Source organism: Bos indicus x Bos taurus, chromosome 19 (assembly GCF_003369695.1).
Source record: "Bos indicus x Bos taurus breed Angus x Brahman F1 hybrid chromosome 19, Bos_hybrid_MaternalHap_v2.0, whole genome shotgun sequence".
In the NCBI taxonomy this organism is placed as follows: domain Eukaryota; kingdom Metazoa; phylum Chordata; class Mammalia; order Artiodactyla; family Bovidae; genus Bos; species Bos indicus x Bos taurus.
This window is the reverse complement of record NC_040094.1, coordinates 7,449,803-7,474,772: the sequence shown is the minus strand read 5'-3', so window position 1 is coordinate 7,474,772 and position 24,970 is coordinate 7,449,803. Positions and strand designations below refer to the sequence as shown.

Below are 24,970 nucleotides of genomic sequence, written 5' to 3'. Positions count from 1 at the left end.
AGCAAAGCGATGCTATGAAGTGCACAGCCTCTGCCCTCAAGCTGTGTGGGAAGCTTCTAACTAACCATTTAGAAGAGGAGCCAAGCCTAAGCTTCTGAAGGAACCAAGAGAATCCCTAGAGAAGGTGCTGACAGCACAGAAAGGTGTTATTTAATTCAGCTTTTGAAAGAAAGAAAACCTATTAGAAGCAGAACATGGAGTAAAAAATTTATCAGTCCATTACTACAAGAGGTTGAAGATGACCTTAAAGGAAGGGAATGAGTGGACATCTGCTTTTGCCTGCTCTGCTATGACTTTCCCCTTCTTGCACCAGAATCTCATGCTCCTTCAGGGCATCACCTTTTACCTCCTTCTTCACTATGTGGTTTAAGCAGGACTGTTAAGTTCAGTTCAGTCACTCAGTCATGTCTGACTCTGAGACCTTATGGACCACAGTATGCCAGGCCTCCCTGTCCATCATCAACTCCCAGGGTTTACTCAAACTCATGTCCATTGAGTTGGTGATGCCATCCAATCATCTCATCCTCTGTCATCCCCTTCTTCTCCTGCCTTCAATCTTTCCCAGCATCAGGATCTTTTCAAATGAGTCAGCTCTTCGCATCAGGTGGCCAAAGTATTTGAGTTTCAGTTTCAACATTAGTCCTTCCAATGAACACCCAGGGCTGATCTCCTTTAGGATGGACTGGTTGGATCTCTTTGCAGTCCAAGGGACTCTCAAGAGTCTTCTCCAACACCACAGTTCAAAAGCATCAATTCTTCAGCACTCAGCTTTCTTTATAGTCCAACTCTCACATCCATACATGACTACTGGAAAAACCATAGCTTTGACTCTGCGGACTTTTGTTGGCAAAGTATAAATGTCTGCTTTTTAATATAATGTCTAGGTTGGTCATCACTTTCCTTCCAAGGAGTAAGCGTCTTTTAATTTCATGGCTGCAGTCACCATCTGCAGTGATTTTTGGAGCCCCCCAAAATAAAGTCAGCCACTGTTTCCACTGTTTCCCAATCTATTTGCCATGAAGTGATGGGGCCAGATGCCATGATCTTCATTTTCTGAATGTTGAGCTTTAAGCCAACTTTTTTACTCTCCTCTTTCACCTTCATCAAGAGGCTTTTTAGTTCCTCTTCACTTTCTGCCATAAGGCTGGTGTCATCTCCATATCTGAGGTTATTGATATTTCTCCCAGCAATCTTGATTCCAGCTTGTGGTTCATCCAGCCCAGCATTTCTCATGATATACTCTGCATATAAGTTAAATAAGCAGGATGACAGTATACAGCCTTGACATACTCCTTTTCCTATTTGGAACCAGTCTGTTGTTACATGTCCAGTTCTAACTGTTGCTTCCTGACCTGTATACAGATTTCTCAAGAGGCAGGTCAGGTGATCTGGTATTCCCAGACTGACTCAGTGTTAATTTCAGGGCTGAGAAAATGAGCAGAACATGGTCACAGTGATTAGTTCAGGGAAGGCATATGTGGACAGAATCCTGGCTTGCCACTCTAGCAAGTTTAGGCCCAAAAGTGTCTTGGTAAAGTTCTCAGGTGGCTTATAGAAGATCTGGGAGGACCAGAGTTAGGTTAAGAACCTCAGGATGATTCCAGAAAAGTCAAACTACTGCAGCCTCTGGACCATACTCCATAGTGTGGACTGTTGATAGCAAGTACCACACATCACATCAGAGGCTCTGTAAATGGCTACAGCACATGACTGAATCACAACTGGCAGGGAGATGGCCAGAGAACACCTGGCTTCTCCCTCGAATATACGGCACCACCATTCCCCATAAAGTAAGAGTAGCTGAAAATAGTATGCGGCCCTAAACCATGACAAGCATGCTGAAGGAAATAATATATGATCCAGGCTGAGGCGATAAGAGCCAATCCTGAGACTCTGGATGCCATCAGTAGAAAAGTTCCTGTTCCTCTGGGGTTGTGTACTCGGTTAGAATGTTAGCCTGCATCTTCTGGTGGCCTCTCTGCATGACACAGAATCTGCCTGAGAATCTGGTCAATACAGAAGAAGACAGAATCAAGCTGGAGAAATGAACTATTATGTGCAGCTATCCTGGAAGCCAGACAACTGTGGATTTTCAATGTCATGAACCAATAAACACTTTTTCCTTTCATTACACTGCAATTTGTTAGCTTTTCTTCCTTGCAACCAGCATTCCTAACCACAGCAAGTGCGTGTCAGGGTTTCTGGCCCCTGGGCTAGCTGTGTCTGTTCCGTTGTGCCTGGGACAGCAGAGATCACTCCCCACTCTAAGTGCCAGAAATATCCCCTATTTAATGCCACTCATAATTCTCCATCATTTCTGGGAAAAATCTAAGAAGTGTAGTCAGGTGACCAGCCCAGGCCCTTGGGTCCCTGGACTCTCCTCCCAGGCTAATTCCAGATTCTGTTACCACAACAACCCAAAAGCACCCAACTGCTCACAGATTAAAAAAAAATCATATTGTTTCACACCTTCTTCATTTTACTCATACTGTTCCCTGGGCCAAACATCCTCAACCCACTCACCCTTCACTTTTTACCTCACCATGTATATATATTCTTGCTGTTTATAAAACTTTGGTTCAATTTGTCAAATAAAGCTCAGACACCCCTTTCTCCAAGAAGTCTTCCATGCTTTTCCAGGTGTATATGTGTGTATGTATGTGTGTGTGTGTGTGTGTGTGTGTGTGTGTGTATGATGACAACAAACTTGTAGTAAGTTCAAACAGAAGCAAACAGGAGAGTGAATCTATTAAAGTATAAAAAGGAAGTCCTAGAAATATTGAAGGCATATTTCAGTGCAGCACCTCAGATATTTAAGCCAAAATTTAAAATAAAACATAGTATAATAGAAAGTAAACCTATTTATCTCTGCTGGTTAGAGAAAATAGCAATAGATTCTACCTTCTAACTGATTTTTTTTAAGGAATACACGTCACTCACCTGTAACTTGTGGGATCTGCCGTCTTATATAGCCTAAATCCATACCGATATCTACAAGTAGATCTGGTGGAGCTCTCAGAGTACCAATGAACTTATACTCATAAAGTCCAGTTGGCTGTAAAATGAAAACAGATAGAAACAGCCTATTGATTCCCCAGTTGCTATTACACAGCATATGAAAAATAGTTGCTTGTGCCATCTCACTACTGGGCATCTCCTCTGCGGTCTTGGAAATGCAATGGTGAAAAAACAGGTGAAGATCTTGCTGATCTTGCTCTCATAGTTCTATTTGTTCTTTGCCACAGGTGCTGGTGACAGCTACCCAGGTAATTTAAGTAGGATAAAAGGAGGTGATGTGATAAATGGTGTCTAGTTTTGGGGGGCTGGTGGTTTGTTGTATATCACCAGGTGTTCAGGGAATGTCTCTATGAGGGATTTATCAGAAGAATTTGTTCTGAGTATTAGAAAGAGCTGGCCATGGGAAGATGAGAAATGTCCATACCTGGTAGGGAGAAGGCCCACAGGCTGATGTATTGGTTGTCTTCCTCAAAGAACAGAAAGTCAGGGAGACCAGAGAACTGTGATGGGGAAAAGTGATAGGAGCTGCTGTCAGAGAAGTAGTGGGGGCTGGGTCCAGAGGGCTTTGTGAACCAAGGCAGTGGGCAAAAAAATTTATTCTAGTAGCTATGGAAAGCCAGTCAATAACTTAAAATAGGGAAATTTTTTTTTAATAGTTCTTGCTTCTTGGTAGAAAATAGAACATAAATGAGTAAGGAGATGGGTTAGAAGACCAGTACAATGATCCAGAGAAGAGAGGTTGACGATTGGCCAGAGCAGTAACAATAGTGATGGGGAGAAGTCAGTAATTTAGGGTAACATTTTGCAAGTAATGTCAACAGAAATTGCTGACAGGTTGGCTGTAGAGACAGAGATAGCTGGAACAAATCTTCTAACATTTGCTTAAACAACCAGGTAGATGGGAGATCCATTTTTGAGAGAGAGAAAGCTTGCAGAGGTGGTGACCTGTGGGCTGACCGAGAGTTCTACTTTGAGCATGTTGAGTTTGAAGTGCTTATTAAACACTCATGTGGAAATGTCACATAGGCAGAGTTCAGACTATTTTAGATAACCATGGGCCATAATGAAACCCAAAACATTATTGTTTTACCAATTTCAAGATGGAATTTTTCAGCAACTGCTTTTTTTTTTTTTCTATAAAAAACTTGTGTATAAAAGAATGAAAAAGAGATATATGTAGATAGAGAACAGATTTGTGGATACAACAGGAGAAGGAGAGGGTGGGACAAATTGAGAGTAGCATTGAAACATATACTACTCTACATATGTGAAATAGAAAGCTGGTGGAAGCTGTTGTATAACACAGGGAGCTCAGCCTAGTGCTCTGTGACAACCTAGAGGGGTGGGATGAAGCGGGAGGGATGGAGGAGATGTACAAGAGGGAGGGGATATATGGATACTTATGGCTGATTCATGCTGTTGTATTGTATTGCAGAAACCAACACAACATTGTAAAGCAATTATCCTCCAATTAAAATTTTTTAAAAAGCTTAAAAAAAGAACTAAATGGGGGAAGAAACACCAGCTTCAAACCATAGTCCTTTTTATTCAGAAAAAAAGATCATTTCTAAGTACAAGAGATTTTCCTTGTTTTCAAGCCATATTCTGTGAGGATGTAGGCTGGAGGGGATACACTTCACTCTCTGTACAATGACAACTAATTCCTGACACCCCTGCCAAAAAGTTTATTGTACAATTCCTGACCCTCTTGGCAAAGGGTTCTTTGTTAAGATTAAACTAATGACTTAATTCCAGTACAGAAACAAACAAACAAAAGAAACAAAAATGAACCTTTTAAATGCACCTCTACTTCCAGGTGCTAACACAGTCCTAATGGCTAACCCCAGAGGAGTGAACCTACATCCTTAAACACTGTTCCAAGAACTTATGTGAAGTCAAGGTGTAAACGTGAAAATCTTTCTAGAGATCCTGAGGCTTCAAGGGTCTCCTGACTTAGGTGGCATAACCATAATTCTCAGTTTAGGAATCTCAGATGTCTGTGAAAGTACCTGGTGGAAAATGGAAAGTAAAGTTGAAACTGAATTCATACGGGTGTTTTAGCTCTGAGAGCATGTGGTATTATACCAAGAGTTTCCAATGAGCAAATGAGAGACTGGTAGGTCTGACCTCCATGCGTGCTGTGCTGTGGAAGCCCCACAGGAGGGAGGGAGTCAAGAGAAAAGCCCTCCTCCTCCTGTCTCCTCCCATCAACTTCACAGAGGATGAGGCTTTATACCAGCACACATCTACACCCACACACGTTTTAGTTAGCTTGGGAAGACAAAGAATTAGCTTCTGTTCAAGAATAGTGTGACCCCATTTTCTATACCCAGTGAGCAAAAAGGATAGCTATGTATAGAGATTATGATCTCCCCAACTTACATGAATCAGCTTTGGTTATCTGGATAAATGAAGACAAACTGCTTCCTGGAACTAGTCCCCATCCCTCCTGAATGTATTGATAAATTTAGCCCTTAGTGACTTCAGTCCTGTAATATTATAGAAAAGAAAAAAGAAAGCCCTCAAGGAAGAGAAAAATAGAACAGTGTGATTTATGTGAATACCCAAGAATGAACTATCATGACAACTTTCTTTAAACACTGTCTTCATGGCAGCACTGAGAAATGCCAGAACACTAGAGGACAAATTGTGGGATGACATCTTTCCTTCTCCATCAATAAAATGTTCTTTACAGGTGTTTAGCAGCCCCATCCAAATTCTTGCATCAAAGAATCATTTCCTTTGAAAGAGGATCTCAACAAACATATTCACAATTTCATTTTTCCTTTGAAACAATGAAGTGAATTTTTATAACTATAAAAATAATTAATATTCATTAAGAAAAATTATAACATGTGAAGAAAATTTAGATGGCATGTAATGCTAAAATCCACAAATACCTAATTGCAATACATGATATATTGCTTCTCTTTTTAAAACTTTTTATTGAAGTACAATTGATTTACAATGTTGTATTAAATTCTGCTGTTTAGTAAAGTGACTCAGTTAGAGATATACATACCTTCTTTTCCATAGTCTTTCCCATTATGTTTTAATTTATCACAGGATATTGAATGTAGTCCTGAGCTATACAGTAGGATTTTGTTGTTCACCCATCTTATATGTAAAAGTTTGCAACTGCCAGCCCCAAACTCCCAATCCTTCCCACCTGCGCTCTATCTCCCCCAGGCAACCACAAGTCTGTTCTCTATATCTGTTAGTCTGTTTTTTTTCATAAACATGCTCATTTGTGTCATACTTTAGATTCCATATATAAGTGATAGCATATGGTATTTGTCTTTCTCTTTGTGACCTGAACTTCACTTAGTATGATCATCTCTAGGTCCATTCTTGTTGCTGCAAAGGGCATTATTTCATTCTTTATAATGGCCCAGTGATGATTATATATATATTTATATATGTATATATATAAATACCACATCTTCTTTATCCATTCATCTGTCGGTGGACATTTAGGTTGTTTCCATGTCTTGACTATTGTAAATAGTGCTGCTTTGAACATATGGATGCATTTATCTTTTTGAATTATAGTTTTTCTGATAATATGCCCAGGAATGGGATTGCTGGATCATGTGGCAAATCTATTTTTAGTTTTTTGACAACCTCCATAATTTTTTCCACGACTGCATCAGATTACATTGCCACCAACCCTGTTAAGAGTTTCCTTCTTCTCCACACTCTCTCTAGGATTTATTATTTGTAGATTTTTAATGATGTCCATTATGACTGCTGTGAGGTGGTACCAGTGTTGTTTGGATTTTCATTTCTCTAATAATTAGTGATGATGAGCATCTTTTCATGTTCCTATTGGCCATCTGTATATATCTTCTCTGGAGAAATGTCTATTTAGGTCTTCTGCTCATTTTTTGGTTGGGTTGTTTGGTTTTTGCTATTGAATTATAGGGCACGTTTGTATCTTTTGGAAATTAAGCCATGTCAGTGGCATCATTTGCAAATATTTTCTCCAAGTCCATAGTTTGCCTTTCTGTTTTGTTTATGGTTTCCTTTGCTGTGAAAAATCCTGTAAGTTTCATTAAGTCCCATTTGTTTATTTTTGCTTTTATTTCCATCGCCTTGGAAAGCTGAACTAAGAAAACATTGTATGATTTAAATCAGAGAATGTTTTGCTTCTTCTAGGAATTTTATGGTGTCTTGTCTTATATTTAAATTTTAAAGTATTTTGAGTTTACTTTTGTGTATGCTGCTGCTGCTGCTGCTGCTAAGTCGCTTCAGTCGTGAATGACTCTGTGCGACCCCAGAGACGGCAGCCCATCAGGCTCTGCGGTCCCTGGGATTCTCCAGGCAAGAACATTGGAGTGGGCTGCCATTGCCTTCTCCAATGCATGAAAGTGAAAAGTGAAAGTGAAGTCGCTCAGTCGTGTCTGACTCCTAGCGACTCCATGGACTTCAGCCTACCAGGCTCCTCCATCCATGGGATTTTCCAGGCAAGAGTACTGGAGTAGGTTGCCATTGCCTTCTCCACTTCTATGTATAGAGTGAGGATAAGTTCTAACTTCATTGATTTACATGTGGCTGTCCAACATTCCTAACACTGCTTGCTAAAAAGACTGCATTTTTCCCATTGTATATTATTCTTGTTTCCTTTATCAAAGATTAATTGTCCATAGGTATGTGGGTTTATTGCTGAGCTGTCTATTCTGTTCCATTGACCTGAATGTCTGTCTCTGTGCTAGTACCGTGCTGATTTAATTACTGTAGGTATGTAGTATTGACTGAAAGTTATGCCTCCCGCTTTGTTCTTTGTCCTCAGGATCGTTTTGGCAATTTGTTGTCTTTTATGTTTCCATATGAATTTTAGAATTATTTGTTAGAATTCTGGGAAAACCATCATGAATATGTTGATAGGCATTTCATTGAATCTGTATATTGTTTTGGGTAGTAGGCCATTTTAACAAAATTCTTCCAATCCAAGAGCATAGGATGTCTTTTTATTTTTATTTTTTGAATCTTACTTAATTTCCTTATTAATGTTTTATATTTATCAGCATGCAAGTCTTTCAACTCCTTGGTCATGTTTATTCCTAGATAATCTACTTTTCTGGTTCATTATTAGCTTTTTTTTTTTTACATACCCTTTCTGATATATGACTGTTAGCATAAAGAAATGCAACTGATTTCTGTATGTTAATCTTGTATCCTGCTACTTTGCTGAATTCATGCGTAAGTTCTAATATTTTGGTGTGAAGTCCTTAGTGTTTTGTATATGGAGTATTATGTCACATGCATATAATGACAATTTTACCTTTTCCCTACCATTCTGAATATATTTTATTCATTTTTCTTGTCTGATTGCTATGGCTAAGACACATGTCTTCAAAACTATGTTGAAGAGAAGTGGTGAGAGTAGGCATCCTTGTTTTGTTCCCTACTTTATTGGGAAGGCTTTCAACTTTTCACCATTGATTTTTATGTTGGCTGTGGGTTTGTCATAAATAGCTTTTATTATATTGAGACATGTTCCCTCCATATTTGCTTTCATAAGGGTTTTATCATGAATTGGTGTGAAATTTTATCAAATACTTGTTTTGCATCCATTAAAATTATTATATGGCTTTGTCTTTTCTTTTGTTGGTGTGGTGTATCACAGATTTATTTGTATATGCTGTGCCAGCCATGTGGCCCTAGGATAAATCCCACTTGGTTGTGGTGCATGATTTTTTATGTGTTGTTCAATTCAGTCTACAAACATTTTATTGAACATTATTGCATGTATATTCATCAAAAGATATTGGTCTGTAATTTTCTTTTTTGGTAGTGCCTTTGTCTTATTTTAGTAGCAGAGTGATGGTGGCCCCATAGAATGTCTTTGGGTATGTTCCTTTCTCTTCGAACTTTAGGATGAGTAATAGAATGATCAGTCTAAATTCTTCTTTGTGTGTTTTGTAGAATTTGCCTGTGAAGCCATCTGGTCTTGTACTTTTATTCGTACAGATTTTTTTTTTTTTTTAATTAAAGATTCTATTTCACTTTTAGTGACTGGTCTGTTCAAGCAACCTATTTCTACTTGATTCAGTTTTGGTGAGCTGTATGATTCTAAAAAGTTGTTCATTTCTTCTAATTTGTCAAATTTGTTGGCATATAATTGTGCATAGTCTTATATATATATATATATATTTTTTTTTTTTCCAGTATCAGTTGTTTTTCCTCTTTCACTTTTTATTTTATTTGGTCTTCTCTCTTTTTTTCTTGGTGAGCCCAGCCAGAGGTTTATCAAATTTGTTTACCCTTTCAAAGAACCTGGTCTTGGTTTTATTGATTTTTCTATTTCCATTATTTTTATCTCTATTGATTTATTAAGTTCTTAACTCCTTCCTTAAGCTTCCTTGAAGTTTTGTTTGTTCTTCTTTTTCTAATTATTTTAGGTGGTGAGTTTGATTATTCACTTGAGATTTCTTATTTCTTAAAGAAGACCTGTATCAACATAAACTTTTCTCTGAAAACTATTTTTGCCACATTCCATAGTGTTTCTATAGTTCTGCTTTCATTGTCATTTTTCTTGAAGTATTTTTTATTTTCTTCTTTGATTTTATCATTTAAACACTTTTTAGTAGCATGCTATTTAGTCTCTATGTAATTGTTTCTTCCTTTTTTTTGTTTTTCTGGGATTCATTTCTAGTTTCATGCCATTGTGGTCAGAAAAGATGCTTGAAATAATTTCTATAACTCTTAAATTTGTTGAGGGTTATTTTGTGCTCTAGTATGTGGTCAGTTGTAGAGAATGTTGCCTGTGCACTTGAAAAGAATGTCTATTCTGCTTTTTTGGAATGATACATATTTCTTTTAAGTAAATAAATAATTCTTTGTAACATATGTTACAAAATGAAAGTAACATGGTATAAATTGGTGGTGTTCTTATTTTGAAAGTGAAAGTCACTCAGTCATCAACAAATATCATGGCATCTGCTCCCATCACTTCATGGCAAATAGATGGGGAAACAATGGAAACAGTGACAGACTTCATTTTCTTAGCCTCCAAAATCACTGCAGCCATGAAATTAAAAGATGCTTGCTCCATTGAAGAAAAGCTATGACCAACCTGGACAGCATATTAAAAGGCAGAGACATTACTTTGCTGACAAAGGTTCATATAGACAAAGCTATGGTTTTTCCAGTAGTCATGTACAGGTGTGAGAACTGGACTACAGAGAAGGCTGAGTGCCAAAGAATTGATGCTTTTGAACTCTGATGTTGGAGAAGACTCTTGAGAGTCCCTTGGGCTGCAACGAGATCCAACCAGTTAATCCTAAAGGAAATCAGCCCTGCATATTCATTGGAGGGACTGATGCTAAAACTGAAACTCAAATACTTTGGCCACCTGATATGAAGAACTGACTGATTAGAATAGACCTTGATGCTAGGAAAGATTGAAGGCGGGAGGAGAAGGGGACAACAGAGGAGGAGATGGTTGGATGGTATCAACAACTCAATGGAGAAGAATTTGAGCAAGCTCTAAAAATTGGTGATGGACAGAGAGGCCTGGCATGCTGCTATCCATGGGGTCACAAAGAGTCAGACATGACTGAGTGACTGAACTGACTGACTGTTCTTATTTTAAAGAATATAATTTTAAAGCTATGGAAAGATCATTCCTAGTTTATTTTCATGAGCTATTTCTGTTTCCAAACAATTTTACAAATCTGAATATTGTGAAGTAAATACTCCATATAAGCCTGGTCCATAATTATAATTTTTTGCATTTTAAAAGCAGTAAGTTTTATTAGAGATAAATTTTAGAGTAAAGGACATTAATATTTGAAGTGTCTATACATTTCATAAATTTTTCAGATAGTTGTTTTCTCTATACAATCACTGGTATCAAAAGAGCATCTCATCAAGATTGGGTACCATTGTTTTTACAAAAGAAAAGAGAATAAATCAGTTTATTTGGGCAATGTTTTTAGTATTGATGTGTAAGTCTCTTGCAAATTATATAAACTTTTTCAAACTTGTTGCTATATTTGTCAACCATATTAACACTTCAACAACTTCAAACAAGTTTATTCAAGATGTTCTTGGTTTTCCTAAAGCTCCTCCAGAAAACCAGTTCTAAGAATGGCTCATTTTTTCTTAATTTAAAGTAAAACACATTGCATGGTTTTCTATACTCCATTTATAGGATATTTCATTTGCTACACTTAGTATATCTAGAGAATTTTTCAATGGTAGAGAATCAGTGACTATAAAGTGTATAATACAATTACTAGAAGAAATAAAATATTTGTTAGAGCACATACTATCTTTCTTGCAGAGAGAAACCCTATGGTCATATGCATAGTTAATAAATTTTCTGGTCTCCAACACAGGACTGGAAAAGGTCAGTTTTCATTCCAATCCCAAAGAAAGGCAGTGCCAAAGAATGTTCAAAGTACTGCACAATTGCACTTAGCTCACAGGCTAGTAAAGTAATGCTTAAAATTCTCCCAGCCAGGCTTCAGCAATACGTGTACCATGAACTTCCAAATGTTCAGGATGGTTTTAGAAAAGGCAGAGGAACCAGAGATCAAATTGCCAACATCCACTGGATCATCGAAAAAGCAACAGAGTTCCAGGAAAAAAAAAAAAAACCACATCTATTTCTGCTTTATTGACTATGCCAAAGGCTTTGACTGTGTGGATCACAAGAAACTGTGGAAAAGTCTGAAAGAGATGGGAATACCAGACCACCTGACCTGCCTCTTGAGAAACCTGTATGCAGGTCAGGAAGCAACAGTTAGAACTGGACATGTAACAACAGACTGGTTCCAAATAGCAAAAGGAGTACATCAAAGCTGTATATTGTCACCCTGCTTATTTAACTTATATGCAGAGTACATCATGAGAAACGCTGGGCTGGAAGAAGCACAAGGTGGAATCAAGGTTGCCGGGAGAAATCTCAATAACCTCAGATATGCAGATGACACCACCCTTATGGCAGAAAGTGAAGAAGAACTAAAGAGCCTCTTGATGAAGGTGAAAGAGGAGAGTAAAAAAGTTGGCTTAAAGCTCAACATTCAGAAAACGAAGATCATGGCATCCGGCCCCATCACTTCATGGGAAATAGATGGGAAAACAGTGGAAACAGTATCAGACGTTATTTTGGGGGGCTCCAAAGTCACTGCAGATAGTGATTGCAGCCATGAAATTAAAAGACGCTTACTCTTTGGAAGGAAGGTTATGACCAGCCTAGACAGCATATTGAAAAGCAGAGACATTACTCTGTCAACAAAGGTCCATCTAGTCAAGGCTACGGTTTTTCCAGTGGTCATGTATGGATGTGAGAGTTGGACTATAAGAAAAGCTGAGAACTCTAGGGGAAGATGGCGGAGGAATAGGATGGGGAGACCACTTTCTCCCCCACAAATTCATCAAAAAGCATTTAAACACCGAGTAAATTCCACAAAACAACTTCTGAATGCCGGCAGAGGACATCAGGCACCCAGAAAAGCAACCTATTGTCTTCGAAAGGAGGTAGGAAAAAATATAAAAGACAAAAAAAGAGACAAAAGAGGGGGGGACAGAGCTCTGTCCCGGAACAGAGTCTTAAAAGGAGAGAAGTTTCCAAACACCAGGAAACACTCTCACTGCTGAGTTTGTGCCGAGCCTTGGAAGCACAGAGGGCAACATAACAGGGAGGAAAAATAAATAAACAATTAAAACCCACAGATTACGAGCCCAAAGGTAACTCCCCCAGCGGAGAAGCAGCACAGACGTCTGCACCCGCCACTAGCCAGCGGGGGCTGGGCAGGGAGGCGCGGAGCTGGCTGCATCGCTTAGAGTAAGGATCTGGCCTGAATGCCCTGAGCACTATCTGAGTGAACTAATTTGGGCTAGCAAACCAGACTGTCGGATATCTACCATGCGAAAAGCCAGCCCTAACCTAAGACACCGCCAGGCCCGCGCACGGAACAAAGGACTGAACAGAGATAGCTGGCTGCAGACCATCCCCCTCCGGTGACAAGCAGCCAGAGCTGGAAGGGGACAATCGCAGCCCCAGAGAGACATTATCTACAAAACTATAAGCAGGCTTCTTTGCTTACTAAGACTTCTTGGGGTTCTGGACGGTCAACATCCACCTGAGAAGGTGCGCCAGTTGTACACCCAGAAAACCGAACAGTGGGGAGGCAATAAGTCGCAGCAACTGCGCTCGCCAAACACCTCATCACCTGAGCTGCTCGGACCTGGGAAGGGCACAAAACGCAGGCCCAACCGAGTCTGCGCCTCTGAGGACTACCCGAGTGCCGGAACCTGAGTGGCTTAGACCTGGGAGGTGCAGGCAGCCCAGGGCCAACTTTGGATGGTTCCTGGCAGAGCAACCTAGAGCTTGAGCAGTGTGGGCAGGGAGGCTACACATGCCATGAGCGGGGGCAGGCCCAGTGTGGCTGAGGCACTGCGAGCACACGCCAGTGTTATTTGTTTGCAGTGTCCTTCCCTCCCCACAGCACAACTGAACAAGTGAGCCTAAAAAAAAAAAAAAAAGTGTCCACCACCGCCCCCTTTGTATCAGGGCGGAAATCAGACACTAAAGAGTCCAGCCAACAGAAGAAGTTCTAACAGAGGGAACCGCCTTGGAGGCTACAGGCAATAGATTAAAACCCTGTCGTTAGTACCGACTACATAGGAAGGGGCCTATAGATCTTGAGAAATATAAGCCGGACCAAGGAACTAGCCAAAAATGAACTGAACCCACAATACCCACAACAACACCAGAGAAAGTCCTAGATATATTTTAACTATTTTTATGATCATTCTTTCTTTCTTTTTTTTTTTAATTTTTTTTGATTTTTAAGTCCTCTATTACTCTTTTAATTTTCACTTTTATAACCTACTATTACTTTGCAAAAAAAAAAAAAAAACCCTATTTTTTTAAAAGCAAACTTCATATTTTTTTTTAATAATTTTTGTGACCTTTTTTTTTTTCTCTCTTTCTTTATTTTTTTTCTTCTTTTCTTTAACATTGTATTTTTGAAATTTCAAACTCTACTCTAGATTTTTAATTTTAGCTTTTTGGTATTTGTTATCAATTTTGTACCTATATTTTTAAAATAATTTTTGTGACTTTTTTTTTCTCTCTTTCTTTCTCTTCTTCTTTTCTTTAACATTATATTTCTGAAATTCCAAACTCTACTCTAGATTTTTAATTTATGCTTTTTGGTATTTGTTATCAATTTTGTACTTATATTTTCTTTATAATTTTTGTGACTTTGTTTTTGTTTTTTCTCTTTCTTTTTCTTCTTCTTTTCTTTAACATAGTATTTTTGAAATTACAAACTCTAGATTTTTATCTTTTGCTTTTAGGTATTTGTTACCAATTTTATACCTTTAAGAACCCAATCTTCAGTACCCATTTTTTACTTGGGAGTGAGATTACTGGCTTGACTGCTCTCTCACCCTTTGGACTCTTCTTTTTCTCCACCAGGTAGCCTGTGTCTCCTCCCTAACCCCTCTCTACTCTGCCCAACTCTGATTTTCTGTGTGTTCCAGACAGTGGAGAACACTTAGGGAACTGATTACTGGCTGGATCTGTCTCTCTCCTTTTCATTCCCCCCTTTTATCCTCCTGGCCACCTCTGTCTCCTTCCTCCCTCTTCTCTTCTCTGTATAACTCCATGAACATCTCTGAGCAGTCCAGTTGTGGAGTGCACATAAGGAAGTGATTACTGGCTAGCCCACTGTCTCCTCTATTGATTCCACCTCATCTCATTTGGGTCACCTCTAACTCCCTCCTCCCTCTTCTCTTCTCCATATAACGCTATGAACCTCTCTGGGTGACCCTCATGGTGGAGAAACTTTTCATCTTTAACCTAGATGTTTTATCAACGGTATAGATAAAAGGAGAAGTTTTAGCTGTTAGGAGAAGTTAAAGCTGTATAGAAGGAGAAGCTTTGAGACTACTGTAAAAATAAGACCGATAACTGGAAGCAGGAGGCTTAAGTCTAAACCCTGACTCCAGGGAACATTAATTGACAGGAGCTCATCCAATGCCTCCATACGTACACTAAAACCAAGCACCACACAAGGACCAACAAGTTCCAGGGCAAGACATACCAAGCAAATTCTCCAGCAACACAGGAACACAGCCCTGAGCTCTAATATACAGGCTGCCCAAAGTTACTCCAAATCCATAGACATCTCATAACTCATTACTGGACACTTCATTGCACTCCAGAGAGAAGAAATCCAACTCTACCCACCAGAACACCAACACAAGCTTCCCTAAACAAGAAACCTTGACAAGCCACCTGTAAAAACCCACACACAGTGAGGAAAAGCCACAATAAAGAGAACTCCACAAATTGCCAGAATACAGAAAGGACACCCCAAACCCAGAAATTTAAACAAGATGAAGAGATAGAGGAATATCCAGCAGGTAAAGGAACAGGATAAATGCCCACCAAACCAAACAAAAGAGGAAGAGATAGGGAATCTACCTGATAAAGAATTCCAGATAATGATAGTGAAATTGATCCAAAATCTTGAAATCAAAATGGAATCACAGATAAATAGCCTGGAGACAAGGATTGAGAAGATGCAAGAAAGGTTTAACAAGGACCTAGAAGAAATAAAAAAGAGTCAATATATAATGAATAATGCAATAAATGAGATCAAAAATACTCTGGAGGCAACAAATAGTAGAATAACAGAGGCAGAAGATAGGATTAGTGAATTAGAAGATAGAATGGTAGAAATAAATGAATCAGAGAGGAAAAAAGAAAAACGAATTAAAAGAAATGAGGACAATCTCAGAGACCTCCAGGACAATATTAAACACTACAACATTTGAATCATAGGAGTCCCAGAAGAAGAAGACAAAAGAAAGACCATGAGAAAATACTTGAGGAGCTAATAGTTGAAAACTTCCCTAAAATGGGGAAGGAAATAATCACTCAAGTCCAAGAAACCCAGAGAGTCCCAAACAGGATAAACCCAAGGCGAAACACCCTAAGACACATATTAATCAAATTAACAAAGATCAAACACAAAGAACAAATATTAAAAGCAGCAAGGGAAAAACAACAAATAACACACAAGGGATTCCCATAAGGATAACAGCTGATCTTTCAATAGAAACTCTTCAGGCCAGGAGGGAATGGCAGGACATACTTAAAGTGATGAAAGAAAATAACCTACAGCCCAGATTATTGTACCCAGCAAGGATCTCATTCAAATATGAAGGAGAAACCAAAAGCTTTACAGACAAGCAAAAGCTGAGAGAATTCAGCACCACCAAACCAGCTCTCCAACAAATACTAAAGGATATTCTCTAAACAGGAAACACAAAAATGGTGTATAAACTCGAACCCAAAACAATAAAGTAAATTGCAACAGGATCATACTTATCAATAATTACCTAAAACGTAAATGGGTTCAATGCCCCAACCAAAAGACAAAGACTTGCTGAATGGATACAAAAATAAGACCCCTACATATGTTGTCTACCAGAAACCCACCTCAAAACAGGAGACACATACAGACTGAAAGTGAAGGGCTGGAAAAAGATTTTCCATGCAGATAGGGACTAAAAGAAAGCAGGAGTAGCAATACTCATATCAGATAAAATAGACTTTAAAGCAAAGGCTGTGAAAAGAGACAAAGAAGGTCACTACATAATGATCAAAGGATCAATCCAAAAAGAAGATATAACAATTATAAATATATATGCACCCAACACAGGAGCACTGAAATATGTAAGAAAAATGCTAACAAGTATGAAAGGAGAAATTAACAATAACACAATAATAGTGGGAGACTTTAATACCCCACTCACACCTATAGATAGATCAACTAAAAAGAAAATTAACAAGGAAACACAAACTGTAAACTATACAATAGACCAGTTAGACGTAGTTGATGTCTATAGAACATTTCATCCCAAAACAATGAATTTCACCTTTTTCTCAAGTGCACACGGAACCTTCTCCAGGATAGATCACATCCTGGGCCATAATTCTAGCCTTGGTAAATTCAAAAAAACTGAAATCACTCCAAGCATCTTTTCTGACCACAATGCAGTAAGATTAGATCTCAATTACAGAAGAAAAACTATTAAAAATTCCGACATATGGAGGCTGAACAACACTCTGCTGAGTAACTAACAAATCACAGAAGAAATTAAAAAAAGAAATCAAAATTTGCATAGAAACTAATGAAAATGAAAACACAACAACCCCAAACCTGTGGGACACTGTAGAAGCAGTCCTAAGGGGAAAGTTCATAGCAATACAGGCATACCTCAAGAAACAAGAAAAAAGTCAAATAAATAACCTAACTCTACACCTAAAGCAACTAGAAAAGGAAGAAATGAAGAACCCCAGGGTTAGTACAAGGAAAGAAATCTTAAAAATTAGGGCAGAAATAAATGCAAAAGAAACAAAAGAGACCATAGCAAAAATCAACAAAGCCAAAAGCTGGTTCTTTGAAAGGACAAATAAAATTGACAAACCATTAGCCAGACTCATCAAGAAACAAAGGGAGAAAAATCAAATCAATAAAATTAGAAATGAAAATGGAGAGATCACAACAGACAACACAGAAATACAAAGGATCATAAGAGACTACTATCAGCAATTAAATGCCAATAAAATGGACAACATGGAAGAAATGGACAAATTCTTAGAAAAGTACAACTTTCCAAAACTGGACCAGGAAGAAATAGAAAATCTTCACAGACCCATCACAAGCACAGAAATTGAAACTGAAATCAGAAATCTTCCAGCAAACAAAATGCTCAGGTCCAGACAGCTTCACAGCTGAATTCTACCAAAAATTTAGAGAAGAGCTAACACCTATCCTACTCAAACTCTTCCAGAAAATTGCAGAGGAAGGTAAGCTTCCAAACTCATTCTATGAGGCCACCATCACCCTAATACCAAAACCTGACAAAGATCCCACAAAAAAAGAAAACTATAGGCCAATATCACTGATGAATATAGATGCAAAAATCCTTAACAAAATTCTAGCAATCAGAATCCAACAACACATTAAAAGATCATACACCATGACCAAGTGGGCTTTATCCCAGGGATGCAAGGATTCTTCAATATCCACAAATCAATCAATGTAATACACCACATTAACAAACTGAAAAATAAAAACCATAGGATCATCTCAATAGATGAATAGAAAGCCTTTGACAAAATTCAGCATCCATTTATGATAAAAACTCTCCAGAAAGCAGGAATAGAAGGAACATACTTCAACATAATAAAAGCTATATATGACAAACCCACAGCAAACATTATCCTCAATGGTGAAAAATTGAAAGCACTTCCCCTAAAGTCAGGAACAAGACAAGGGTGCCCACTTTCACCATTACTATTCAACATAGTTTTGGAAGTTTTGGCCACAGCGATTAGAGCAGAAAAAGAAATAAAAGGAATCCAAATTGGAAAAGAAGAAGTAAAACTCTCACTGTTTGCAGATGACATGATCCTCTACATAGAAAACCCTAAAAACTACACCAGAAAATTACTAGAACTAATCAATGAATATAGTAAAGTTGCAGGATATAAAATCAATGCACAGAAATTCCTTGCATTCCTATACACTAATAATGAGAAAATAGAAAGAGAAATTAAGGAAACAATTCCATTCACCATTGCAACAGAAAGAATAAAATACTTAGGAATATATCTACCTAAAGAAACTAAAGACCTATATATAGAAAACTATAAAACACTGGTGAAAGAAATCAAAGAGGACACTAATAGATGGAGAAATATACCATGTTCATGGATCAGAAGAATCAATATAGTGAAAATGAGTATACTACCCAAAGCAATTTTATAGATTCAATGCAATCTCTATCAAGCTACCAATGGTATTCTTCACAGAGCTAGAACAAATAATTTCACAATTTGTATGGAAATGCAAAAAACCTCGAATAGCCAAAGCAATCTTGAGAAAGAAGAATGGAACTGGAGGAATCAACCTGCCTGACTTCAGGCTCTACTACAAAGCCACAGTCATCAAGAGAGTATGGTACTGGCAGAAAGACAGAAATATAGATCAATGGAACAAAATAGAAAGCCCAGAGATAAATCCATGCACATATGGACACCTTATCTTTGACAAAGAAGGCAAGAATATACAATGGATTAAAGACAATCTCTTTAACAAATAGTGCTGGGAAAACTGGTCAACCACTTGTAAAAGAATGAAACCAGAACACTTTCTAACACCATACACAAAAATAAACTCAAAATGGATTAAAAATCTAAACGTAAGACGAGAAACTATCAAAGTCCTAGAGGAGAACATAGGCAAAACACTCTCCGACACACATCACAGCAGGATCCTCTATGACCCACCTTCCAGAATATTGGAAATAAAGGCAAAAATAAACAAATGGGACCTAATTAAACTTAAAAGCTTCTGCACAACAAAGGAAACTATAAGCAAGGTGAAAAGACAGCCTTCAGAATGGGAGAAAATAATAGCAAATGAAGCAACTGACAAATAACTAATCTCAAAAATATACAAGCAACTCCTACAGCTCAATTCCAGAAAAATAAATGACCCAATCAAAAAATGGGCCAAAGAACTAAATAGACATTTCTCCAAAGAAGACATACAAATGGCTAACAAACACATGAAAAGATGCTCAACATCACTCATTATCAGAGAAATGCAAATCAAAACCACAATGAGGTACCATTTCAAGCCAGTCAGAATGGCTGTGATCCAAAAGTCTACAAGCAATAAATGCTGGAAAGGGTGTGGAGAAAAAGGAACCCTTTTACACTGTTGGTGGGAATGCAAACTAGTACAGCCACTATGGAGAACAGTGTGGAGATTCCTTAAAAAAACTGGAAATAGAACTGCCTTATGACCAAGCAATCCCACTGCTGGGCATACACACTGAGGAAACCAGAAGGGAAAGAGACACGTATACCCCAATGTTCAACACAGCACTGTTTATAATAGCCAGGACATGGAAGCAACCTAGATGCCCATCAGCAGATGAATGGATAAGAAAGCTGTGGTACATATACACAATAGAGTATTACTCAGCCATTAAAAAGAATACATTTGAATCAGTTCTAATGAGTTGGATGAAACTGGAGCCTATTATACAGAGTGAAGTAAGCCAGAAAGAAAAACACCAATACAGTATACTAACACATATATATGGAATTTAGAAAGATGGTAACAATAATCCTGAATATGAGACAGCAAAAGAGACACTGACGTATAGAACAGTTTTGTGTTTTTTTTTTTTTGGACTCTGTGGGAGAGGGAGAGGGTGGGATGATTTGGGAGAATGGTATTCAAACATGTATAATACCATATATGAAACGAGTCACCTGTCCAGGTTTGATGCACAATACTGGATGCTTGGGGCTGGTGCACTGGGACAACCCAGAGGGATGGTATGGGGAGGAAGGAGGGAGGAGGGTTCAGGATGGGGAGCACATGTATACCTGTGGCGGATTCATTTTGATATATGGCAAAACCAATACAATATTGTAAAGTTAAAAAATAAAATTACATTTAAAAAAAGAAGAAGTATCAGAACAGAAATTTAAAATATTACACTATGTTGCTTTGGCTGCTTTAGAATATAGGAAATCAAAGGAAATCCTCAAGCTCTTCTACAGTTATCCTATTAAATAAGTCTTGAGAAATGGGCATTCTGTATCTGTAAATTTCACTCGGAATTCCAGTGACAAAAGCTTTACTTCCATGAAAAAGATGCTCTTGCTGATTAAGCTTGAATTCTTGAGATTGCTATCATCAGAGGCTCAACTGATACTGTTGAACAAAACAAAGCAAAGTTTTTTATTCAACAAAAATAAACTTAAATTTCTTAAACAGTCAAAAAAACAAAAAGAAAGAAAGAAAAGAAAAGCTGAGCACGAAAGAATTTATGCTTTTGAACTGTGGTGTTGGAGAAGACTCTTGAGAGTCCCTTGGACTGAAAGGAGATCCAACCAGTCCATCCTAAAGAGAACTAGGTAAAATAACACTGATAGCTAATGTTTACTGCATCCTTATTGAATTCCTGGCCCTGGGCTGAGTGCTTTACAGGGGTCACCCCACTTAATGTACACAATAAAAACATGAGGTATAGACCATTAGTAAACTCATTTACAGACAACAAAAAAAGAGGTTTAAAGAAGTTCTGAGAAATTCCTGGAAAAGTTAGAGATAAGAAGTATCTTATAGAAAAGTTAGAGATAAGAAGTATCTTATAGAAAAGTTAGAGATAAGAAGTATCTTATAGAAAAGTTAGAGATAAGAAGTATCTTGGTGTTTGTCTGGAATTGGAAAAGGGAACAGCAAGGGACTGCAAATGAACAAGACATTTCTTTGGAGGTTACACAAATGTTCCAACTTAAACTCTGGTGAATGTTTCATAACCCCATAAATTTACTAAAAATCACTGAATTGTAAATTTTAAACGAAAAAGAATTTATAGGACTTAATAAGTCTGTAAGGCTTTTAATTATAGTGTGAAACTCACCCAGTGTCATACAACTAAGGAACCTGACTTGAAATTAGTCGCAACAGAACTTGAACTTGAAGCCAGCGATGTGATGACAGAACTCAAAGTGTATTATCCTGCCTTCAAAGAGTCACTGACCTCTCCCAACATATTATTAGATAAACAATAAGCAGTTGGAGTGCATACAGCCACAGCCAGGGTACCTTATAATTTTTCATTTCAACCATAACTCTTTCAAATGACAGGGGTGTTATTATATTTTTCAACAGGAAAAGGGTAAGTTAAGCTTATGGTAGATATGTTGGGACACAGATCACTCTAGCTATAGCTCACAGCCAAACACCATTTAATTTATTAGGTGCTTCAAAACGTATCTTCCAACTGGATCCCTGTACAAATTTGGCAGAGAAGGATTTCTCTCCACTTTATAGACTCAGCTAGGGTTTTAGGTTTATAAATCCTTAACTTACAGAGCAACTTGGCATTAAAACTACATTTTAAACTGGAGGTTGCTGAATCTGCCATGTTAGCTGTTATTGAACAGTCTACAATCTAAGAATAGCTTTTACATTTTAAGTAGTTATAAAAGTCTGTACAAAATAACCATCATTTTGCCTTTTAGCCTGTAAAGCCTAAAATATTTCCTATTTGGCTCTTACAGGGGGAATAAAATGACAATCTTGGCTTTAGACAATTGGTACCATCCATTCTAAAGCCACAACCCAGGAAAGCTCTGAATTACTAGAGTCATGTTGCAATTCCACATATAGGAGAGGAATCTTTGTGTCATAAGTCCCCAATATATTATATTTTGAATCACATGGAAGCTTATTATTTAAGTTCAGGCTGCCCTTCAAGTAAATCTGTCAATCTTCAGCAAACTACACAAGATAAATACCAAAATTCTTAAATATATCATATACAAAGAGAAAAATAAAATCTTAAAAGAAGCCATGGAAGGGAGGATGGGGAGCACTTTATCAATTGAGGAATACAGGTGGAAATTATAGCATGCATCCCATCAGAAACCTGACAAAAAGAGAGTGGAGTGAAATATATAGCATTTTGAAAGAAATAAGCCACCAACCTAGTGTATTATATCCACTAAAACTGTTCTTCAAAACTGAAGACAAAATAAAAAACTTTTGGACAAATAAAAACTGAGCAAGCAGAAGATCACCTGCTCTGAAAGTAATGCTAAAAGAAGTTTGTCAGGGAGAAAAAAATGGTTTAGGTCAGGAACTCAGATCTACATAGCATAAAAAGTGCCTGTTTTAGCCTTACAGTTTCCAGATGGCATGGACTTTGTTCTGTTCATCAGGCATTACTGGAGCTTAGCAAAATACTGGCATACCATGTACAATACAACCTGAAAGACTGGTTGGATAGATCATGAACCAATATTCTGGACTTTTTGTCATATTCAGACAACCCAAAGGCAGACATGGAAAGAGGTATTTCCTACACAAAATGCCAAGATAAGGAAGCTGTATTTTATTTCTTAGCCTTTTTATGTCTTAACAACACATTAAAAGTCCAAGGCTAAAATTCAAAGTTTTATATTCACAGGATTCTCCCTTTCTTACAAAAATATATTTGTCTGCATGGTTTCCATGGAGAGCAAAATAGTTTGCCAAAATAGTGCTGGGAGTGGTGAGCTTGTGAAGTAACAAAGTACCCCCACTGGCGAGCCTGCTAGAATTTTCCTTCTGCTCACAGGTGATGATTTTGATGCTAAAGGCAGGTTGGAAGATCAAACAAGAATCATTTTCTATGTGATATTGCCCTGGTTTCAGCCCTGATTAGCCCAGGTATTGGTGTAATATAGATCTAAAGATCCAGAATGTCTAATTCCTTCCTATAAGTCACCATACCTGTCCAGGTTTCCCAAGGCCCAGTGATAATAAAAGTTCTGGTTGATTAATAGCTACCTGGTGTGATCTTCATGCAAGGATGTAGTGAACAGAGTGGCAGCACAAAGTTATACCTGCAGACAAATGTGGGGAATCCTCTCAACTCTCTCACTTCATTCCCTCAAAGCTACATCTTGGGACCAGCATCTTCATACTGCCTCATACCACACCCTCCTCCTGAGAGAGAACCGAAGCTCTGACATGTCTATCCAGTTGTATGCTCAGGGATGGTGCAATAGGACAGAAAGAGACACGCAGAGGGAGGTGGCCTCAATCAGTAGCACGAAGTAGGAGGAGGCTGCATATGATTTTCAGTTTTAAGCCTTGGTGACCCTACTTATGAGTAAATAGGGTCCATAGTGTCCTGCATGCAAAAAAAAAATTGTTCCATGAATCATGCCAGTACATAGAAGGATGGGAGAAGGGAGAAGAATAGTCCCGTTATCCAGAACTAAAGAAGACAATGATTCTATCAGATTATGATTCTACCTGGAGAATGAGAGTGGAAGCTTCTCTTTCATGGAGGTAAATGGCAATTAAATATCTGCTTCCCTCTGAAAGGCCAAACTTCCTCTCAGCCCAGTCTAGCGAACCACAGAGTTTTCCCAGAGAGGCCAGGCTCCTAATAGTTTAGTAGGTTAACAGCATAGGAAAGAACAGTCCCTGGGAAAGTGTGATCTTCTACTCACCAAACTTACTGATTAGAAGATCTATGAAAGGATAAAAGCAGCTTTATCTCACAGTCAGATCAGATCAGATCAGTTACTCAGTCGTGTCTGACTGTTTGCGACCCCATGAATCGCAGCACGCCAGGCCTCCCTGTCCATCACCAACTCCTGAAGTTCACTGAGACTCACGTTCATCGAGTCAGTGATGCCATCCAGCCATCTCATCCTCTGTCGTCCCCTTCTCCTCTTGCCCCCAATCCCTCCCAGCATCTCACAGTAAAAGACATCTAAAAAACTTAAGAAGTCAAACCATCAGCCAGATCTTTGTGTTCTGCTGCACTGAAGGTCTTTTGGGATGTTAGTTCTGTTATCAGAGATCAAACCTGCAACCTCAGCAGTGAAAGCACCGAGTCCTATCCCCTGGATCACCAGGAAATTCCCCAGATCTTTTTATACCAACATTTCCCTGGCCTAAATCAATGATGTGCATGCTGCACATGATCTGCATGCTGATTTCACATGATCTGCTGTCATGTCACCATTTTTACTGGCATGGGAACCAGCCTAAAGCTCCAGGGAGAACTGGCTGCAGATCCCTGGGAAAACTTTTGTAAGTGACACATGGTCCTATTCTGCCAGGAGAACTTCTCAACATTGTTCAGGGAACCTCTTGCACTAATTGACGACTATTTTAAATATCAGAGAGAGTGAGTCTTAAAGTGGATGTTGCCTTTGTCTTAAGACACTCTTTTACTTTCGCTCTTATCTTTCAGTTCCCACTGTTTATCAACTCCTGCCTCCAAACTCAGAACCCTCTTGAGTACCATGCAAGATGCTCCTCATACATCAGTTGTCCTCAAATCTGGTCCCTGGACCAGGAGTTTCAGCATAAGTTGTTGTTGTTCA

The 24,970-nt window shown here is 38.3% G+C and overlaps 1 protein-coding gene across 1 annotated transcript in view; it reads right to left on the bottom strand.

The window, feature by feature from the left end:
* Window positions 1–24,970, bottom strand: part of LOC113878493 (phosphatidylcholine transfer protein-like) — a 42,985-nt gene that overhangs the window by 4,849 nt on the left and 13,166 nt on the right. Inside the window, exon 2 of the mRNA XM_027519638.1 lies at window positions 2,941–3,055. Within this exon, the coding sequence (XP_027375439.1) occupies window positions 2,941–3,055 (115 nt within the window). The remainder of the gene's footprint in view (window positions 1–2,940; window positions 3,056–24,970) is intronic.